Here is a 21,432-nt window from a genome sequence, read left to right as displayed (position 1 = left end):
TTGCGAGTCTTTGTTTACAGGACATGCTCGTGGGACGTCCTCGTGACGTGTACATCCCGGTTCCAGACGAAAGTGACAGACCACCAAGCCGTCAGGCAGCGCCCGAGAGACCCGCATGGGTGAGACCCAAGCACCAAGGGTGTTTCTGTGTGATTTTGCTGTTGGGGCTTGTCGCCAGAGGGCAAGCCAGCCCAGACCACTACCCCCATCGGCCCTTCAGGTGGGTCATGCGACACCTTAGTAGTGGCAAAGTACTCAGAGAAACCACCACACCAAACACCCCATCCTTCGTGCTCCGCATCACCGACCTGTTTCTAGGACAGCCAAGGGTAAACCCTTATTCCCCACACGTCACACACTCGTACCTATCCTACTGGTGCCCAGCTTCAAACCCTGGGAAAAGCTACTGCAATCACCCAGGGTGGGGATATTGTGGGCACTGGGGTTGCGAAACCATAGTTACAGACGCCAGACCATCGGGGCCTGGGTGGGATCCACAAGAGCCAGACAAACTCTTACAGTTCACCTGGGCACCCATCGGCTGCAAAACACCCTTCTTCTCTCACGGAAACTTCCATCGAAACTGACATAAAATCCCTAGATTTCGGGCATGCACTGATTACAACATGACGGTCTTGCAGCCAGATCACCCTAGCTGGGCGACAGGCAAAACGTGGACTGTGGTCCTTCAAGGGTCAAAAGAGAGGGTGAACGTGCAAATTATCAGGCTCCAACCGTCGGCACCCCGAGCAGTCAGACCCAACAAAGCGATTAAAAGCATGCCGAAAGGGAGAAACGTAACCTACCTCAAAACCTTACCCACAGGGGTCAGCAATGTCCTGACCGGTCAAGCGGAAACCTTTCAGATGAGTCGCTTAACCGAGTCAGACTCAGACCCAATCCTTCGTATGTTAGAAGCTACCTTTGTATCCCTGAACGAATCCAACCCTAACCTAACCGAATCCTGCTGGCTTTGTTATGATGTCAAACCCCCTTTTACGAAGGAGTCGCTCTAAACACTCCCTTCAGTTATTCCTCAGCCGACGCCCCTCACCAGTGCAGATGGGATACCCCTCGCAAGGGAATCACCCTGAGTCAAGTCACAGGCCGAGGCAGATGCTTTGGCAATGCAACCCTAGCTAGGCAGAAAGGCAACGTCTGCACCAAAATTGTCAAGCCTAACAGGAAAAACAATAAGTGGGCAGTCCCATCCGCATCTGGGATGTGGGTTTGCCAGCGATCCGGAGTGAGTCCTTGTGTGTTCCTTCCCAAATTCAATGACTCTACCGACTTCTGTGTCCAAGTTCTGATTGTCCCTAGGGTCCTGTATCACTCAGACGAAGAAATGTACCATCTTCTTGAGGGACCCAGCCGGATCCACAAAAGAGAAATAATGACAGATATAACTATCGCAATGCTGCTCGGCCTGGGAGCAGCCGGAACGGCCACGGGTGTCTCAGCCCTAGCAACCCAGCACCAAGGACTGTCCCAGCTGCAACAGACCATTGATGAGGACCTGCAAAGGATCGAGAAATCCATCTCCTTTCTAGAGAAGTTGGTCTCCTCACTCTCAGAAGTAGTCCTGCAGAACAGGCGAGGCCTGGACCTCCTGTTCATGCAGCAAGGGGGCCTGTGTGCCGCCTTGAAAGAAGAGTGTGGTTTCTATGCAGACCACACGGGAGTAGTGAGAGACTCCATGGCAGAACTCCTGAACCGACTGGCTCAGAGACAGAAAGACAGGGAAGCCCAACAGGGCTGGTACGAGTCCTGGTTCAATCAATCACCTTGGCTAACCACTCTGATTTCTGCCCTGATAGGTCCATTGGCGATGCTGTTTCTAACAGTTACCTTCGGACCATGCCTGCTGAACAAGCTGGTCTCGTTCGTTCAGAGCCGCCTGGAACGGACCAACATCCTGTTCTTAGGCCGACGACAGTTGCTGTGAATTCAACCAGGGAACACTGCCAGTCACAAGATTTTCCGAACTTGTCTGGCAAAAGCTTACTCAGGTTTTCCAAAACCCCTTTCCCTTGTCAAGTTACAACCTTATACCTCATTTTAGTACCTATGTATATGACTACCTCATTCATTTGTGAAAAAGTGGGGGGAAATGTGGTAGATAGGTAAAGGCGCTCCGGAAGATCTCGCGATGTCACGGAAAGGCAGGACCCCCTGTTCCTCTAAGATAAGAGATTACCCTAGGGGTGTGGCCCCACTAACAGTAGTGCTAGTAACTTTCCATTCCTTACCCAGTACTTTTCCATTCCTTACTAACCATAGATAAGAAGGACAAACCCCCTTTTGACGTAGAGAACCCCTAAGACTATAAGACCCCACGAGAAGAAGTAATAAATGCCTTTAGACCGTCCACCATATTGGTGTCTGCGTGTGTCATTGGCCCGAGCGACCCTGGAGAGAGTGGGTCGCCGTGCTGAACCTCAGAACCAGGTCGCCTGCCTTGATCCAGAAGGCAACAGGCTTGGGGCTATAAATCCTAATGAACTGGATAATAAAGGCTGCCTGAAGTGATTTCTGCTCTTGGTTTGCAGTGTGGATGTAATGCCCAGCATGGATGAGTGTTTTATCAATCAGGTCAAGTCCTGCTCAGCCTCATTTTTGACTCCTCATCACATAGATGGAGCATAGCTGCCCTAAGGAGCCAGCATTGCTGAGACCTTTCTGGTTTGTTGCAACAGAAATCTCTAGTATTTTGACTGAAATCTCAAAGTTTGGGGTTTATTTTTACCAAATCAAATGTTCTGAATAGCATTCCTAGGTAATTTTGTTGCTGTTAGCACAAATGAGGGTGTTTCCTTCTTCCCTGCATGTCGCAGACATTTCTCCACAGAAATCCTTTCTTTCAGATTTCTGCGTCTTCGGGAGGCCAGAGGCCCCTGAAGAGAAGGTAAACAATTATTATCAGCTGCTGTGGAATGCAACAGGGACACCTTGATTGGCTCATTTCCTATGTTTATAATTAAGGGCCAATCACCAGTGCAAGCCAGGGGACTGAGTCCCTGGACACAACTTTGTTTGGGATTCTTTTCTATCTATTCTTAGCTTAGCTAGCAGCTCTGCAAACCTCTCTCTATGTTCTATTTAGTATAGTCATAATGTATTATATATCATATCTTAATAAATAAGCCTTCTGATCAAGATACAAGATTCACCGTCTCTCTATCACCAGCCGCGCCCACTCAGGTCGCTGTAATATCTGGTGACCCCTCGTGTCAGAGCAAAAATTAATTTGATAAGACCAGAGGAGCAAAATTGCTGCACTGGGTAAAAATCCTGTATGTGTGGCATTTGATGGTTGCTTTGAAGTGGATTCAAGCCAGGAGCTGAAGAACTGAAGATCCTGATATGGACAGAGTTCACAGCCAAGGCTGACCACAAGAGAACCACCTTCTTCTGAAAAACCTTCAGGAAACATGGTAGACGAGAGCAGCATACCTGCAGAGCTGGCCAGAGCAAGCTGGACTCTTTCAAAAGGTACTGTTCATTTTTCTATCCCTGAGGGTTCAGCCGCGAGAAAATTATGGCTGTTTATATGGGGGAGATACCCTTTGAAGTACGTGGTTCATTTTACTCCTTCAGAGAAGAAATCATGGCCCTCTGGAAATATTGGTGCAGGGAAGACGGTTTCCTTTTGTCAGAAACAGATATCTATGAATTCTTTAGATGGGCAAAGCTTTTTGGGTTCTTTGCTGATGTCTTATATGCTTTAGATGTTTTTGTCTGGGAGTGCATGGACTCGATTATCCAGCGCGTCTACATTGAGGGACGCGTGTTGCCTTCCATCTACCCAGCATTTATAAAGCTTTTCCCAGTTCTGAAACGCAAAGCAGCTCTTTTTCCATGGATTTCTAACTGTTATGGCCAAGCTCCGTTTCCACCACCCTTGGCAGAAGACCCCGTGGGTGATGTTTTTGGGCTTTTTTTCCCCCCCTGCTTCGCGGTGGGGGGGGCTGAAACTTTGCGGCGCGAAGAAGTTTTTTTTACTCTTGCTCCGGAGCATGCTCAGATGGAGTCGTCTCCTTCCCCCCCTTCTCTCTCCCCGGGGGGATGGGAGTGGCCGCTCAAGCCAGCGCCGGCCTCTCAGACTCCACCTTCAGACATGGGGGCGGCACCGGTCTCTGAGGCTTCCTCCAAGGCCCTGCCAGAGCCGTCACTCCAGGAGATCCCGCCCGCGGTTTCACCGGCATCCCCGCCCCTGCCAGCGCCTGTGTCGGAGAAGGCGGAAGAGACAACACCTTCGGCGATTGACCTGTTGCTAAGCAACGGCGACGCTCCGCCGCTTCTCCAGGCTCCGCTGATGCCCGTGCCGTGCCCGCCGCCGCTCTCAGAGCCAAGGGACGCAGCAACAGCGTGTTCCCGCGCGTCCCCGCCTGCTCCAGCCGACACGGTTCCTGTTCAGGATGGGGCTGAAAACGGCCTTGAGCCCGCGGGACCCTCGGAGCAGCCCGCGGCGGATCCCACGGTTCCCTCCCCAGTTCCGGCTCCCTCCCCGCTGCTTCCACCGGACGTCCCAGCAGTCGCCCCGGCGGGGGGTCTCTCCTTCCGTGGAGCGGGGGCTGCCCGCCAACTCACTGTTGTGGCAGTCCAGCTGCCTGTTTTTAAGATCAGCATTCTCGGCGGTTTGGGGGGTGGTTTTTCGGGGATTGTCCCATGGAGGCCGCCGCCTCTCTTGTGCCCTAGTGGCATGGGGGGGCAGGTGCATCCAGAGAGTTCTGCCTTTGATCCCCAGCCCGGAGGGGATGGAGATGATGCCACGGGGCGGATGAGAGACAAACCCGATGCATTGCCGAGGGAGAGGGCACAATTGGAGGAGACCATAGCTGGTTTGCTGCGGGGAGCAAACGTCTCCAGACCCCAGATGGGATTGCTGGGGAAGGCTTCTATTTCCCTGCTGCTGGCATGCCTCAGTGGTTTAGGGGAAAGGAAGCGTCTCACTACCCGTGCTGCCATTGTGCTTGCAGCAAGGTTCAGGCCTGCGGGAATGCAGAGCCTTCCTTATGAGTTTGGCCTGGGCCGTTGGGCTCAGGAGGTTCCTGGGCCAGGGCCATCATTTGGCCTCTTGATGATTTTGGGAATTCTGGTTTGTCCTACCGGTCTGGGTCCACCTGTGTGAGCCAGTTTTGGGGTTCTTGGTCCAGCATGGGCCAGGGCCTTTCCTTCTCTGGCACTGCTCTGCCTGGCTGCTGCTCTTTTGCTTTTCGATTAAAAAAAAAAAAAAAAAAAAAAAAAAAAAATTAAATAAAAAAGATTGAAAATACTGGGCAGCAGCTCTGAAGCGCTGAAGCATTGAAGGGCCAGAAAGGACATTCCAAAATTGTTCAAGTTGTTTCAAATCGTTTCAAATTGTATTAAGACTGTCAATGGTTTTTGATAACTATTGATGGAACTCTTTTGCAGAAGTGTGTTTCAGGACCAAAAGGACTCTCAGATATTCCAAGGGAAACACCTTCAGCTCTTGGACTGTTCCTGAAATTCATCTGCATGGACTCAAATTTTCTTTACATTGTATTTTGCATTTTTCTTATATTATAGCATTGTTTTAGTGATTTGTTAGTTATTGTATATTCTATAGGTGAAGAAATTTCCTGTTTATTCCACATCAGCATTTTTCTTTTATTTTATACAATTTAGAAAGGTGAGATGTCGCAGACATTTCTCCACAGAAATCCTTTCTTTCGGATTTCTGCGTCTTCGGGAGGCCAGAGGCCCCCGAAGAGAAGGTAAACAATTATTATCAGCTGCTGTGGAATGCAACAGGGACACCTTGATTGGCTCATTTCCTATGTTTATAATTAAGGGCCAATCACCAGTGCAAGCCAGGGGACTGAGTCCCTGGACACAACTTTGTTTGGGATTCTTTTCTATCTATTCTTAGCTTAGCTAGCAGCTCTGCAAACCTCTCTCTATGTTCTATTTAGTATAGTCATAATGTATTATATATCATATCTTAATAAATAAGCCTTCTGATCAAGATACAAGATTCACCGTCTCTCTATCACCAGCCGCGCCCACTCAGGTCGCTGTAATACCTGCAGAATTTCCTCTCCAAACAGTGGTATGGAGAGATTTCAAGAGACACTAAGAACTGGAAGATTATACTGTGCCTGTTCTTTTTCCCTTTAATAGGCTGTGGTTTCATCTCATTCAGGTAATCAACTGACTTTTCATCAGTGGGAAATTTTTCAGAGGGAAAGCAAGTTAATTAATTGTAGAATCTTAGGGCAAGTCAGGCTGGGTGGAGATCACCCAGTCCAACCCTGTGCTCAGACAGGGTCAGCTGGAGCAGGTTGTCCAGGACTGTGCCCAGTTTTGGACCTCTCCAAGGGTGGAGACTCCACAGCCACTCTGGGGAAGCTGTTCAGTGTTTGGGCAGTCTTAGATGAAGGTATTAAAAAGCCAAATGAGCTTTTGATAGTTTGTGTTTCACTCTGATCTTGGATATAAGATCACAGAATCACAGGATGGTTTGGGTGGGAAGGGACCTTAAAGCTTATCTTGTTCCAATCCCTGCCATGAGCAGGGGACACCTTCCACTATCCCAGGTGACTCCAAGCCCCATCCAAGCTGGAAGATTTACCAGTTTGCTGGAGTGCCTGAGGGCAGTGGGTGCAGGATGTCTTTACCTCTGAAGTAACATTCTGAGCTTTGCACCCTTTTTTCTTTTGCTTTTAAGAACACAGATGTTTCCAGGCATTAAAAGCTATGCTTTGAGACCTTTTCCCTCTTTTAATTCCTCAGGAAAAAGCCTGTGGGGAAGAGTAAGAAACTCTTCTTATATTATGTGTCTTTCTTCACGTCCCCCTTTGTGGTCTTCTCCTGGAACGTCATCTTCTGCATTGCTTTCCTGCTACTCTTTGCCTACGTGCTGCTGATGGATTTCCAGAAGGAACCCACGGCCCTGGAGATCATCCTCTACGTGCTGGTCTTCATTCTGCTTTGTGATGAAGTGAGACAAGTAGGCAGCTCCTGCAACCCCAGAGAGTTCAGTGTTAGAGCCACAGCCCTGTGGCTTTTCCCCTCCAATGGCTCAGGGGAGCCATTTCCTAGCAGGGCTGCTCAGGGCTCAGTGAGGGGTTTTTTCCTCTGGTGTGTAGTCCCTGCCTGTGCCCCTGTAGCTGCAGTGTCTGTGCACCAAGAGGATAATGATGCCAGTGCAGATGTTCCCCAGGAATGCCTGGCTTGCCAAGGTAGTTGGTAATAAAGGGTTAGATTTGGCACATTTATCTTGGTGCAGAGCTTTAGATTAATCATTTAGATTAGCTTTAGATTAAGTCATGCCTGCCTCTCTTCCCTACATTCCACCCCTTTTATTTTTTCATTTTGCCAGTAAGCTGCATACCTTTATGCACTTCTGTTTAGCTTTTAAACATCTGTTCAGTTTTTGGTGGCTCAGTGCAGACTCAAGGACCAGCTGTGATGTGGGAACAGCATGTGGGGCTGCCTTTATAGCCAGCCACTTTCCTAGTATCTTCTCCTCACTTCACATGGAATCTGGTGGGTTTAGGGCAAGCTGCTCTCTGCCAGTGCATAGCCAGAGCAGTGGGAGGATTCTGGGGCAGTCGGAAGAGCAAAGAGCAGTGGGTGTGTGGGTTTGGTGCTGCTTTCTGACTCTGCTGTAAGGCCTGAGTCCCCTCGTGAGTGTTTGTGGGTGATCTGCTGGATCATCCCACCCTGCAATAATGTTTTTATACTTGAGCTCAGATGACATTTCTGATGCTGCTGTTACTGTGGTGTTTTTCCTTTTTAATAGTAAAGATGGAACCCTGTTTATGGCAACTTTACTTGCTAAGAAAATGGGAGAAAAGTAAAAGACTTTTTTTTTTTTTTGCCATGAAAACACTAATGGAGTGTTTGTTTCTGCTGATTTAGGTTCTGGTGTCTCTGGACGTGTCCTTGCACATCCTGTGTGTACCCAGCAAAAGTCCTGGGGAAAACCTTAGGGATAGCAACCTTATTTTCCTATCACTTGAAATAAACAGGGCCAGGAGACTTCTTCTCCTTTTTAATGCCTTTATTAAAAGTGATCAGCTCAGGATAGGGCGGCTCGACGGGTCTGCAGCGTCCGTCGTCTCCCAGGGCGACTCAGAGGAGGAGGATATGCGCAGCTTTGTCCACCAGGGGCAGAGCTGGGGATCAGATCCTCTTGGGAGCCTTCAGGGCTTGATCCCATAAGATGTTCCCGTCAGATGTTGCACCTCCTACTCAGTCGGCCTGGTCTCACCGCCGGGGTCACCTCCCTTGGTCAGGGCGAGAGGGTCCGAAGGTGTTCCGCGTCTCTGCAGGCTCAGCACTCGGTTCCTCACGTCCAGACATCACTCCAGTCTCTCAACTCTTAGGTGGCTCGTTGTTTTTGGGGTTTCTCCATGAGTTTGGAGATGGGGGTCCCACAAAGCATTCTGGTCTTGCGAGTCACTTTGCATAACCCCCCCCACCTTCTCAGGTGTCTTCCCTATTCTGAGAAAGGTAAAACAGCTTCGGGCAAGGTCCCCACCCAGGAGAAGGGCCATTACCTCGCCCCAGCCAGGGCTTTTACTAATACAAAAACAACCATTAACGACAACGACCCGTGATTACAATAACAAAACACACAGAACTTGGGCAGGGCCAGTGGTCTGGCTGCCTTTTTGAAACTTTTTCTCATAAAAAAATATTAACCGAGTTTTTGTTCATAACATCAATGTCTCTTTTTCTTACTACCCTGAGCAGGTAGAACTGCTGCAATTCCCTTTAATAACTGGTAGCCAGACTGTACCAATTTGGCAGTGGAGGCAGCTAAATTTGAAGATTTCAAGTTACCTGCAGACAGTGTTCTGGCTGCAAAGCTGGTTTCCTGAGGAGGAGAAATGGAGCAGAAAAGCAGAGCAGTCTCCCAATCCTCTAAACTTCTTGGGGAAATTCCTCCCTGGCTTCCCCTGAGATAGACCATGTGTGCATGGCTCTAACTCTGCATCAAAATTGCGTCTGTGTCCTTTGTATTTAAAGAAATAAAAGAGAGGGGTATCTCAGATTGTGTTTTTACATCCATGGCAAGTAAGAGCAGCTTGCCTGGGGTCCCATGTAGCTGCTTCAGTCAGATACCCAGTCCTGGAGAGAAATCAGCCCTTGGTGTGGAACAGTCTCTGATCTTTTAGGCACTGGCTCTGCCCTGCTTTCACTTCTGGTGGTCCCAGGGATTTGTAAGTAGCTGGAGCTCTCCCAGTCCTGTTTAGAGCCCTAGGGAAATTGGAGAGGCCTTTTCCCTGCTGTCTCCTTGGCCCCATGGAGGTAGCCTCCAGCCAGGTGAGTGAGTGCACTGGTGGGGTGTGAAGGAGAGCCCTGTTTTTTCCTGTGGAGCAGGAATCTGGACAGAACCTCTGTGCACTTCACCTCTCAGCAGTAGGAACTGCTTGGAATTTGGAGAACTGCACCTCAGTCCCAGATGTTTTGTTTGATTTAGGGAGCTCCTGGGCAGAGACAGCACCTAGGAGAATACTCCCTTTGTTGCCCGATTGATAAATGACACAAAACTCGGATAAGTTTTGTGGGTGCTTTATTAAGGGCCCGGGGAACTGGGGGACTCACGTCCCTAAAGTCCGAGCCCCCCGAATTCACGTATGGGTGCTTCCCTCTTATACATGCGATTCACAACAAAGTCTCCAAGGAACAGTTCCCCGTTCCCCTTGCCTAGCCTCCAAGGAACAGTTTCCCCGTTCCCCTTGCCTGGTCACAGACCCCTTGTGATACATTCCTTGGTTCACAAACAAGATCATTAATCCTCTGCTTATCTTATTCTAAGAGCATTGTATGCTGCCTCTAGACAGGTTAGCATTCTTACTTTCTTGCACTAGTTTAATTATTTATTAAATCCCTAAGACTACCTGCTAGGTTACACACAAAACTCAACACACTTTTCAACGGCTACAAAACTGCTTTTTAACAAACCAGTTCACACACAACTCACTATAATTAAATATTTTGCTAAATTTCATTTCTTTTCCAACACTTTGATTCCTGTTTGTTTCCCATAGAAGCACTAAGGGCAGAATTGCCTTCCTTGGATATGCCAGTTAGAGATTCACTGAGCAGTACTCTCCAAAACTTTGATTATTTCAGTGAAAATTGAAATTCAAAAGAATTATGATTGGGGATGCAGTTTATTTTTCCAGGCCTGGCAGAGGTTTGTCCTGGTGAAGCTTCTTGTCCTCATGAGTCACCTCTGAATTGACTCCTGAGGTTGGTTCTTGCACAGATCCAGGATCTGTGGGGATCCAGGCTGCTGTGCCAGTCAATCTGGGAATGAGCAGGGATTCTCACTAGACTTGCAATTCAGAAATAGACAGCTCTGTAGTTAAAAAAATAAATTAAATCTGCATCTTGGATCCAAAGCATGTGCATGTAGCTGGGGGCAGATCAGTGAATGATCTCTGTGAAGGGAGAGAAGCCAGGATGCATCAGCTACCCCTAAACTGTGACCCCCCCCTCCCCTCTGCAGTGCTTCCTGGGCAACACCAAGACCCAAAAAACCAGCTTGCCAGTAACTTGTGGCATTGCTGGATACACTAAACACCTCTTTCTGGGGAAATTGAAAGCCATCTGAACTCTGGTGTTATCTGTTGTTTGACAAAAAGCTAATTGGGCAAGGAAACTGTGCTGTGTGGAGGTTACTTTCTGTTCTTTTTCCTTCCCAGTGGTACATGAACGGCAGCAAGTATTTCTCAGACCTGTGGAATGTTATGGATACCCTTGCAATCTTCTACTTCATAGCAGGGATTGTGTTCAGGTGAATAGTGCCTTATCTTGTGGCCATGTTACAGCATTGCTTCCCTCCCTTAAGGTGGGGTTTTACTACAACCTGCAATGAAATTTTGGGGAGCAGTGTGTTCATGAAATTCCCTTTATGAAGGCCCCAAATACTGACAAAAAAAAAAAAAAAAAAAAAAAAAAAAAAAAAAAAAAGTCAGGGGATCTTTAGGATTTTCTGTGGCTCCTGTTACTGACTATTTAGTATGACCACCTGGGCTTTGTGTTCTATTTAAGAGGACTGTGATTGTCCCTACAGCAGCCTAACAATGTCATTACCTCCCAGAAGCTGTTCTACATGATGGGGTCAGTTAAAAGCCATGGCAAAGAAATGACGGAAACACATTTTCCAAAGGTATTGTTCAGTCAGCTGTAACTTAGTCCTTGTTGCCTCAGGGCAGTGGGGCAGTTGTTGAACTGTAGTGGTTTCACAGGGCTGTGGGAGTAGCTCCAGGTACAGATTTCTGTGCTGGTAATGGCTTTAAGAGAAAAAATGAGCAGGGATATGATGCATGTCAGAAGGAAGGGTGTAAATGGAGTGTGCATTAACTATCTCTGTCACCTGTCATTAGATGGGGGAGGCCATGGGGCCCTGCATAGCTATGCTCTGCTTTCCAATTACTCACCTTCCACTCTCCATTTCAATGTTTCTGTGTGGTTTTACCTGATTTCTGCATGATTCACCCAAGGCTTCTCTTTGTTTTCTTCTGCTGTCTCCATCAAGCTTCACTCTGATGAAAGCTCTTGGTATTCCAGGAGAGTAATTTTCTGTTTGGACTACATAGTTTTTACCCTGAGGCTCATCCACATTTTCACAGTTAGCAGGAATCTAGGACTGTTATGAACAAAAATTCGGGTAATATTTTTTTGTGAGAAAAAGTTACAAAAAGGCAGCCAGATCACTGTAGCTGCCGAAGTTCTTCGTGTTTTGTTATTGTAATCACGGGTCGTTGTGGCTAATCGCTCCTTTTGTATTAGCAGAGCCTTGCCCGAGGCTAAGGTGTACTTTTCCCTGAAGGGTGAAGAGACCTGAGAGGGTGGGGGGGGCTATGCAAAGTGACTCCAAGGACCAGCATGCTGTGGGACCTCTACTCCAAACGTGCAGGAACCCCAAAAACAACGAGCCAAATAAGAGTTGAGAGACTGGAGTGATGTCTGGACGTGAGGAGCCGAGTGCTGGGCCTGCAAGAGATGCTGGAAACCTTCATCGTTCCTCACCCTGTTTTCGAGATCCCCTGGGCCAGGTCTGGGAGGGGAGCGAGACTCGGACCGAACTAACATCTGACAGGGACATCATGCCCTAAAGGCTCCCACGAGGACCGGATCCCCCAGCCCTGCCCCTAGTGGACAGAGCTATGCATATCCTCCTCCTGTGAGTCGCCCTAGGAGAGACGACAGACGCTGCAGACCCGTCGAGCCGCCCTATCCTGAGCTGATCACTTTTAATAAAGGCATTAAAAAGGAGAAGAAGTCTCCTGGCCCTGTTTATTTCAAGGACCAAAAATTGTTATGCTGCAGAGGATGGTAAAATTCTGGCAGCTATTCAAGGGAGTCTAAATAAATGATGTGACACTTTTTTTATCCCCTTCCCTCTTAAGAGCGAAATCACTATGTTCTGATGATGGCAGCAAGTTAAATCTGCTAAACAGGATGAATTAAGATTTATATGGGATCTAATTAAGAGCAGGACATTTTTCTGTGTCAAGAGAGAGAATAAGGATCAGGCTGAAGAACAGAAGAGGAAATTTGCTTCCTGGTAGCTTTTGTCTTCCATACCACAAAGGTTTCAGTGGTATTTCTGCTGCTCCCATGAGTATTCCCCAAACAAGACAGTGATGATAGAGGGTACAGGGGGAGGATTTTGGTCCTCCACTGCATCCATCACACAAGTACCTGAGAAAGAGAGTGATGAGGATCCTCTCACACAGTGCTAGAAATTCATGAGACCATTGGCCAGAGTGCCTGTGCTGTAAATGCTGATTGGAAGCCATCCAGAGTGGCATTTCCAGAAGCTTTCATCTCACAAGGATAAGGTGAGCCACAGTCCTTTTTACCTGGTTCTGGCTTTTGTGGAGCCTGTCTTAATGCCAGGGGGATATCCTATATTCCCAAACATGCCTTGCTTTTGTGGTTGCATAAATATGTTTGAAGTTCTCTGAATGGGAGTGGTCAGTTGTTACCATGTGTGTTGGTGAAACGAGGAGCAAAAAGTCATCCATGTGTGGCCTGCAACAAACCTGCAGTGGGGCACTGATTGATGCCTGTTGTCCCTTTTTCAGATGATAGATGTCTTCTTCTTCCTCTTCCTCTTTGCTGTGTGGATGGTGGCCTTTGGTGTGGCCAGGCAAGGCATCCTGAGGAAGAACGAGCACCGCTGGGAGTGGATCTTCCGGTCGGTCATCTACGAGCCCTACCTGGCCATGTTTGGCCAGTACCCTGATGATATTGATGGTATTTATCTTCTGGGGGTCTCTCCTGGCTGGGTCAAAGGTTCTGTACTCCTAAAGGTTGTCCAGACTGTGCTGGTCCCTTGCCTCCAAGTTTAAAGGGAGCAGGGATGAGGGCAGGAGCTGGGGCTGGGCCCTTGTCTGGGTTTGGAAAGCCAGGTGTCTGCTAAGGAAGGCAGGAGCCTCCCCTGAAATGGAAAATGTAAAACCGCCCCTCCCTTTTCTGAATTGCTATAAATTTTGAATTAAGGGACTCTCAGGCAAAAAATATGGGAGCAGAGAATAACAGTTCTTTAATAGGGAAGAAAATAAAAAGATAAAAAATGCAGTAAACTAAAACACTGACAGAGTCAGAACACAACCTGACACTCTGTGGGTCAGGGTGTTGGCAGCAGTCCCATTGAAATTGTGGCTGCAGTCCTCCTGGAGTGTCAGGTGTGGTTCTGTTGGAGCAGGGATCCTGTAGAAAGGTGCAGTCTTCCTCTGAAGATCCAGGGGAAGAGAGCAGCTGTTACTCTGGGAAATCCAGTAGAGAAAAGCCCCGCTGATGTTCCAGAATCTCCACATTATGTCGGGGTAGAATGCTTGGCTCTCCCCTCTGGGCTCACATCTCCCAGTGGGATGCTGTAGTTCTTATCAGCCATGCAGTGACATTCAATGGCCTCTTATCAGCAGGTGTCTCCCCAGACAGCTGCCATACAGATGGCAAACAGAACACAATTTGCTTGGCAATCCAGGACAGCCCAGCAGAACAGGAGCTCACTGTTTGGTCTCCCCTCTCTCTCTGAGGTACCACCTACAACTTTGACCACTGCGCCTTTTCTGGGAACGAGTCCAAGCCCCTGTGCATGGAGCTGGATGCCAACAACCAGCCCCGCTTCCCCGAGTGGATCACCATTCCCCAGTGTGCATCTACATGCTCTCCACCAACATCCTCCTGGTCAACCTGCTTGTGGCCATGTTCGGGTGCGTACCCCAGGAGCCTTCCCGGGCATCCCAGCACTGGCATTTCCCTGGGAAAGGGAATGCACTGCTGGAAAACAGCAGGAAGCCACCCCTTGCCTCTGCATCTGTCCCAGCAGCCTGGGGGAGCTGGTGCAGTGTCCTAGGGAGGGATTGCTGCCTGTCCTTGGCCTCCATCTCTGAGCATCCTCTGCGCTGTGGGCGTGGTGTGAACCCCTGTGGGTCACACAGGGGGTGATACTGGGTCAGGGCCTTGCCAAGTGTGAGCTGCTGCCCCAGTGACCTTGCTAGAGTGAGTAAATGAGTTGTTCTCACTCTTCAGGACACTGGTTTTATTAACCTGAACGTGCTCCTCTGGTTGTTGCCTTGCTGGGTTTATACAGTGCTTTGTGCCATGGATTTGATCCATGCCTGGAGTGTCTTTAATACCTCTGCTACAAATCTTAGGAGCTTTTAAATTTCTTGTTAGTGTTCTAGTTTTAGATTTGGGGTTTTTTGGTTGTTTTTTTTTTTTTTTTTTTCCTAAGAAGGGAGTTATCTGCTCAGTTAATGACACAGTATCTTGTGAAGAAGCATCCTGTTCTCATGTGTCTAGGCTAGAAGAAGATTGCTTAGAGCTGAGGTAGTAAAAGTACATGGAGCATTTTCTTCCTATTCAGATTTTTTCCAGTTTATTTGTAAATTCAAGGTTTTGGTTTTTTTTTTTCCTACTGTCTTAGTTCCACCCATTTGCAAATTACTAAGAAGGAGAACAAGCTAAATAACCTCCTAGTCAATAAATGAGTGATTGTGGCCCCTAACATCAGAAGCTGCTGGGATGAGTCCAGAGGAGATTTTCCAAGGGCTGGAGCCCCTCTGTTCTGGAGCCAGCCTGGGAGAGCTGGGGGTGCTCACCTGGAGAGGAGAAGGCTCCAGGGACACCTCAGAGCCCCTTCCAGGCCCTAAAGGTCTCCAGGAGAGCTGGAGAGGGACTGGGGACAAGGGATGGAGGGACAGGACACAGGGAATGGCTCCCAGTGCCAGAGGGCAGAGGGCAGGGATGGATGGGAGATTGGGAATTAGGAATTGTTCCCTGCGAGGATGGGGAGGCTCTGGCACAAGGTGCCCAGAGCAGCTGTGGCTGCCCCTGGCAGTGTCCCAGGCCAGGATGGACAGGGCTTGGAGCAACCTGGGATGGTGGAAGGTATCCCTGCCCATGGCAGGGGTAGATTGGCATGAGCTTTAAGGTCACTCTCAAGCCAAACCACTCTGGGATTCTGTGGCCTGGTACAGTAGAGGATTGCTCTGTTCTTGGCTCTGCTGCAGCTCTTTGGTGAATAACTCATGCTGGGTGTGTTCTCTCTTTCCCATCAGCTACACAGTTGGATCAGTGCAGGAGAACAATGACCAGGTGTGGAAGTTCCAGCATTTTTTCCTGGTGCAGGAATATTGCAGTTGCCTGACCATCCCCTTCCCCTTGTCATTTTTGCCTACATAGACATGGTGCTGAGGAAATGCTTCAAGTGCTGCTGTAACAAGGAAAGCAAAGAGCCATCCATCTGTTGTGAGTTAGATTTTTCCTTGTTGCCCAAGGAACCTTGGATTTTGCCCTTGTTGACCAATGCAGCAGGTGCATTGCAGATCCTCCATGGCATCCTGTGCTTATTCAAGACATTTTATGCTGTGCTGGGAAATTTCCAAGGGCCATGTAAACCTCTGTCGTGCAAATCCACTGTGCTGCTGGAAATCTCTTCAGTAAGATTCAAGTTTTCAAGTGAGATTTAGCCAGTGCTCTCTTGTCCAAGCCATTTTGATGTAGAATTGCCTTGTGTGTGTAAATCATTAAAACTTCAGATTAATCCTAACTCTTTAGGGCTGCCTGTGCTGTTTCCCTGCCTTGCAAGGTTTTTTGTAATTCATTCTTGCTAGGGAGTGACTGAAAGAGAATAAAGAATTTCCATGTAGCCAAATGAACAAACCACCTCAAAAATGGCAAGTCGGTTCTTGAGCTATTTCTCCTTTAATTTCTCTGTCAGAGGACACAAATAGGAATTGTTTTAACAAGCTTTCCCCCCACCTCTCCAGCAAATGTAGTGTTTTCTCAGCTGAGAGAGCATAAGTTGAGTTAATTGACAGGCTGTTCCCATCCATCAGCAACCTGCCTGTTGCCCTGCAGCAGAAGCTGGATTTGTTACCAGTTTAGGAGGAAGAGCCTGCTTTGGCTATAAAATTGCTTAGCACTAATTTTGGCTGTCCAAATTGCTGTGTGAATTCCTTGCTGGGGAAGCTGTTGGATGGCAGAAATTCCTGCTCAAATGATGCACAGTGGATGCTGCAGCTCTGAAAGAATGGGAGAGTTAATTAGAGCCAGAAAATGATTGTGGTTTTGCTGATGATAGGAACTGAGAAATATGTGGAGGAAGCACATTGATGTGTTGACTGTTGTAAAATCCTGCCTTCCCCATTTAACTCTTATGGAAATGGTTGGGATTTGGGTGCTTAAATACTTGTTGGAATGTGGGAGAACAGCTGAGGGGTGTGTGAGCTCAGAGGAGCACTGGATGGAAGAAAGGGACTTCAGCCCTGGGCTTCTTTTGTCTCAGTTAATTTTACTGTTTTATTTAAGCCCCTGTGGTTTATGCTGTCCTCCTAGAACATGATAAAATGCTGAAGTATTACCCTGGAGGGCTTTGATGCCTCAAAGTGGGCTCATCTGTATCAACTCTTGAATTTTACAGAACCACCACAAAATGCTTCTTAGAGAAGACAATTCTTCATCATTCTGGAGAGTTTCAGTTCAATGAAAAATCCTACACTGTGGTTCTTAGAAGTGTTACTCTTAATGATCCAATATGGGATAATGTAGAAAAAAATGGAAAGCTCAAACCCAGATGGGAACTTGCTAGAATGTCCTGTACCTGCTGAAGCAGAGGCACCTGCATTAACCAAGACTCAAAGAAGTCCAGAAAGACTTTTGGAGCTTGTAAGGTTGGTGAGGTGGGTGGTGTTTTATGTTTGTTTGGCTGGTTTGGGGTTTTATGTTTGCTCATATTTTGTATTTTTAAGTGACTCTGGTTGCCAGGAGCATTCAGTGCAAGGTGTTGGTGTCACATCTGTCAGGGGTGGGCAGTGGGGCTGTGAGTGCTCAGGATGTGGAGAAGGGAATCATTAACCTCAGAATGCACACACTGATCCAGCCTTTTTGCACCTTGGCTTTGGAAAGACAAATTAAGCATTTTTTCTTCAAATACATTTCCCAGGCTCAAGAAATGAGGACAATGAAATCCTGGCATGGGAAGCTGTCATGAAGGAAAATTACCTCATCAAAATCAATACAAAAGCAAATGATTCATCAGAAGAGTAAGCCTGCCCATCTTTGTCTTCATTCTCTTAATTTTCTCTTGAACATTGCTAGTGAAGGCAAGTTTTCAGCAGATCTAAATGTTTACAAACTAATGAGTAAGTAAGCAAACTCAGCATAAACATGCTTTTTATTTCTAAAGTGAAATGGTGCTTTTTAGTCTGCTGAAGAGAAGAAAATGTCTTCCCATGGTGTTTTGAGATCTCATCATGGGAAGCAGTGCCACAGCTGACTCTTGCTGTAGGATTAGTTTAGGTTGGATATTAGGAAAAAGTTCTTTGTGGAAAGGGTTGTCCAGCCCTGGAACAGACTGCCCAGGGCAGTGGTGGCACTCCCACCTTGGGTTGGGATTTAAAAGCTGTGTGGATGTGGCACTTGGGGACACGAGTTAGTGGTGGAATTGGTTGGACTCAATCTTTTCCAACCCAGATAATTCTATGGTTATACATTTATTATTTCATTATATAATATACAATTATAATTATATAATATTTTGTCATTATTTTATTATATATTTTTATTATATATTCTTAGCAGATAATTTTTACCATTGGATCTGGAATCTCTGACATTCCCACAGCAGTAATCCAGATGGAGACGTGTACTCAGTAGTGTTTTGCGGAGAAAAGAAGAAACCTCACAACTTTATAAAAGTTGTAAAGCTCGGTATGTTTATTTACGGCGCCGGACGCATGCAGAGAAAATTCTCCTCAAAAGGCATGCGTACCCCTGAAGATCTCAGGTCTCCTTTTATCCCCCTTCCAAATGCATATGCATACAGTTTCAAAATAGGTTCATACATATTCATTCCGTGTGACATTTATCGCCAGTTCTTCTTTATCAAAGGAATTCCTAGGTCGGGGGCAAATTGACCTCGTGGTCTTTTCTGTTTTTCTTTCTCTGTCTCCTTGCTGTCTCGGCATGCGAGTTTTTCCTTCAGCTTTGGCCTCATAGACTTTTCACCTCTCCTAGACACTTCACCTAATTCAGAATGGATCTCTACTCTGTCTCAGTAGCATGAGTAGGGAAGACTTCTGAGGAGGGAAGATGATCTTTAGAATCATGGTATTTGGGGCTTGGACACTTAGACTCTGATGTTTCTTTGACTGCCAGCTCATGGAAACATTATCTTTGGGATCTGTCTCACTGTTTTCAGAGTAATAGTATAAGAGAAAAAAGAAACAGAAAGAAAGCAAGAAAACAGAGCACTACTAGAGAGCAAAACCTGCTCTGTTAAGATTGCTTAACTTTGCTAACTTCTGGCAGCCTGAGTATTTCCCTTAATCAGAGAGAGTTGATGGGAATGGGCAAGAAAAACCTGACCCTTCCATATCCGTGGGCATGAACACTGCTGTCCCCAAATAAGTGTTTAGATTAACACTACCCAGAGACACACAGCATTGGATAAGAAGCCAAACAAATTCCAAAACCATCTCCTTAGTACTGGAAGCAAAAGTGTCTTGAGAAGGAAAATGGAATAGCATCCTGCTAATAATAATTTGCATGTTATTTCATTTACTTGTACTAAAAATGATGCCAGTCATGTGCAGCCCTGCCTCCCTGGGAGGATGGAGCCCTAGGGGGGGTGGGGTGTGGTAATTGGCCAAGTTTTCCTTGGTATCCAGACTGATCCCTTTGCTCCGTGTTCTCCTTCTGGTTTCTAGGATGGTGAATCGATTCAGAGAGCTGGATGCAAAGGTACTTCTGTCCCAGACTGCTCTGGAGAATGTGATTCTCTCTGGTGAAGCAGAGGGTGTGCCATGGCAAGAAAAATGAGCCTCCCAGAGTCATGTGCAGTCTTTGTCACTGTCACCAGGACCCCATTTTAATTGGGCTTTTTTATCTTGCTGTTTTGATTCCATGGACAGGAGTGTGTAGGGAGTGTAGTGATTTGCAGTATCCGTGGATCTCTGGGCTTATACGAGTCCAAACCTGGCTCACTCAGGACCCAAGCCAACACAGAACCACATGAACGAGATAAAAGATGAGAAGCGCTCCCTGCCACGTGGGTCAAAGTGTCCAGTTTATTCGTGTGGGACAGATCACCTCTGGCACAGGCGACCACCCAAGCAGCAAAGAGGGTGTGTCTCACCTGCGGTGGGGTTTTATGCCCCAGGTGGTGGGGGCGGGGAAAGAGGACCACATCCAGGAGGGGTGAGGAGAGGGACCATCCGTGGGACAGACCACAAGGCATACAGAACCAGGGGGTTATGTGAGGGGAACCCATGTGAAAGGGGGAACATGCCATTCACGTGACCCAATAACGTTTTTCCCCAACACCCAGTGTAACCAACTAAATATCTAGTGCAATACAACAGTGATTAGGACAAGAGGGAATGGTTTTGAACACAGAGCAGGATTAGATGGGATAATGGGAAGAAATTCTTGGCTGTGAGGGTGGGCAGGCCCTGGCACAGGGTGCCCAGAGAAGCTGTGGCTGCCCCTGCATCCCTGGAAGTGTCCAAGGCCAGGTTGGATGGGTTAGAGCAGCCTGTGTCCCTGCCCACAGCAGGGGTGGAACACAATGAGCTGTCAGGTCCCTTCCAAGCCACAAGAGCTTCATATTGTGCAGGAAAATGAAACAGAAAAACACTTGCTCAGTGCTGGAGGAGTGTTTCTCAGTATTCCTTGTGGGATGGAATAAAATAGAAGTAATTTCCACCTTAAACTGCAGCATTCAGCTGTGTAACAGGCCCATGAAGCACCAATGGGAAGAAGGGGTGTCACACAGCTGACATGTCCCCTTCCCAAGGTGTCAAGTTTAGCTTCTGGTGCTGTGTGCATGGGGTAACTAAGCACTAGAAAGCTACCAATCTACCAGAGAGCACATTATGTGAATTGCCCTACAAATAATCTTTTTATGACTGTGATGCTGAAAAGACCTTCACAGTGGGTGTTTTCTGAGGCTTGACTGAATTATCTGTCTGGCCTCTGAAGTGGGGAGTGGCTTTGGTATGAAGCACAGACTTCTGAGAAGCTCACAGGTGAAAAGAGCCACATATACATATTTTGGTTGCTGTCAAGTAATTTAGATTACAAAATGATAGTTTGCTTCCTAGACTGAAAGGGAAGTGGTGAGCCAGTCTGTGGCTAGTGATGCTGCTCTTGAAACTGAAAGGAGATCCTCCTAACCTTAATTCTCTCCTGAAAAGAAATACCCATCTCTTGCTTCTCTCTTCTGGTAACTGCTGGTTAACTCACTGAAATACAGAGGCATCAGGGCTTGCTGCATTAATTGCCCTGATGAACACTGCAATTGGGAGTGTCTTCTTGAGCACTCTTGCATTTGGTGCAATACTTTCTCATTAGCATTGCTTTCCTTCAGCTACATAGACTTTACCAAAATAACCTCCTTCTTTTTTTTAAAGCTCTCTGATTTGAAAGGCCTTCTGAAAGACATTTCCAGTAAAATTAAATGAGTGCAGCTGAAATCCAAGAGCAGCTACTGGAGCAGGGTAACCCTCTTTAAATCCATTCTCTGCCTTGAAAAAGTTTACCAGCATTTATGGTGTTCAATTGGTGTGTCTTTGGAAGAAGAGCTAGAATTAATTGTTGATGCTTGTATTCATATTGTCTGATACTGGGAAAGAAAGGAAACCAGAATTCTGTTCCTCATTTGTGTTTTTCTTTCTGAAAAATACAGATTTCCATCTGGGGTTTCTATCAATTTTTGGCACTGTTTAAAATACCTTGTTTGCTCACTTGCCTTTGAAAAACTATGACTAACCCAAGGTTATTTTAGTTGTCTTTGTGTTGGAGGGCCTCTAGAAAATTCAGGGCAGCTGTGCTGGATCCTCTACCCTTGGTACCTTTCAACTCTGAAGAGCAGGCAACCCAAATAGAAAAGACAAGTGAGGGCAGGAGTAAGGTTTATTTTTCCATTAT

The 21,432-nt window shown here is 47.1% G+C and overlaps 1 protein-coding gene across 1 annotated transcript in view; it reads left to right on the top strand.

Moving 5' to 3' along the window:
• The window catches only part of LOC134431422 (transient receptor potential cation channel subfamily M member 8-like), a 90,865-nt gene extending 69,899 nt beyond the window's left edge, over positions 1–20,966 (top strand). Inside the window, 13 exon segments of the mRNA XM_063179435.1 lie at positions 6,054–6,166; positions 6,757–6,973; positions 10,686–10,784; positions 11,522–11,628; positions 12,291–12,321; positions 13,077–13,248; positions 14,034–14,144; positions 14,147–14,210; positions 15,561–15,661; positions 15,664–15,750; positions 17,447–17,546; positions 19,212–19,245; positions 20,916–20,966. Coding sequence (XP_063035505.1) covers positions 6,054–6,166; positions 6,757–6,973; positions 10,686–10,784; positions 11,522–11,628; positions 12,291–12,321; positions 13,077–13,248; positions 14,034–14,144; positions 14,147–14,210; positions 15,561–15,661; positions 15,664–15,750; positions 17,447–17,546; positions 19,212–19,245; positions 20,916–20,966 — 1,287 coding nt within the window.
• Positions 20,967–21,432: the final 466 nt, after the last annotated feature.

Source organism: Melospiza melodia, chromosome W, assembly GCF_035770615.1.
Source record: "Melospiza melodia melodia isolate bMelMel2 chromosome W, bMelMel2.pri, whole genome shotgun sequence".
Lineage (NCBI taxonomy): Eukaryota > Metazoa > Chordata > Aves > Passeriformes > Passerellidae > Melospiza > Melospiza melodia.
Note: the sequence above shows the minus strand (reverse complement) of the source record. Positions and strands in the feature narration are given on the sequence as shown.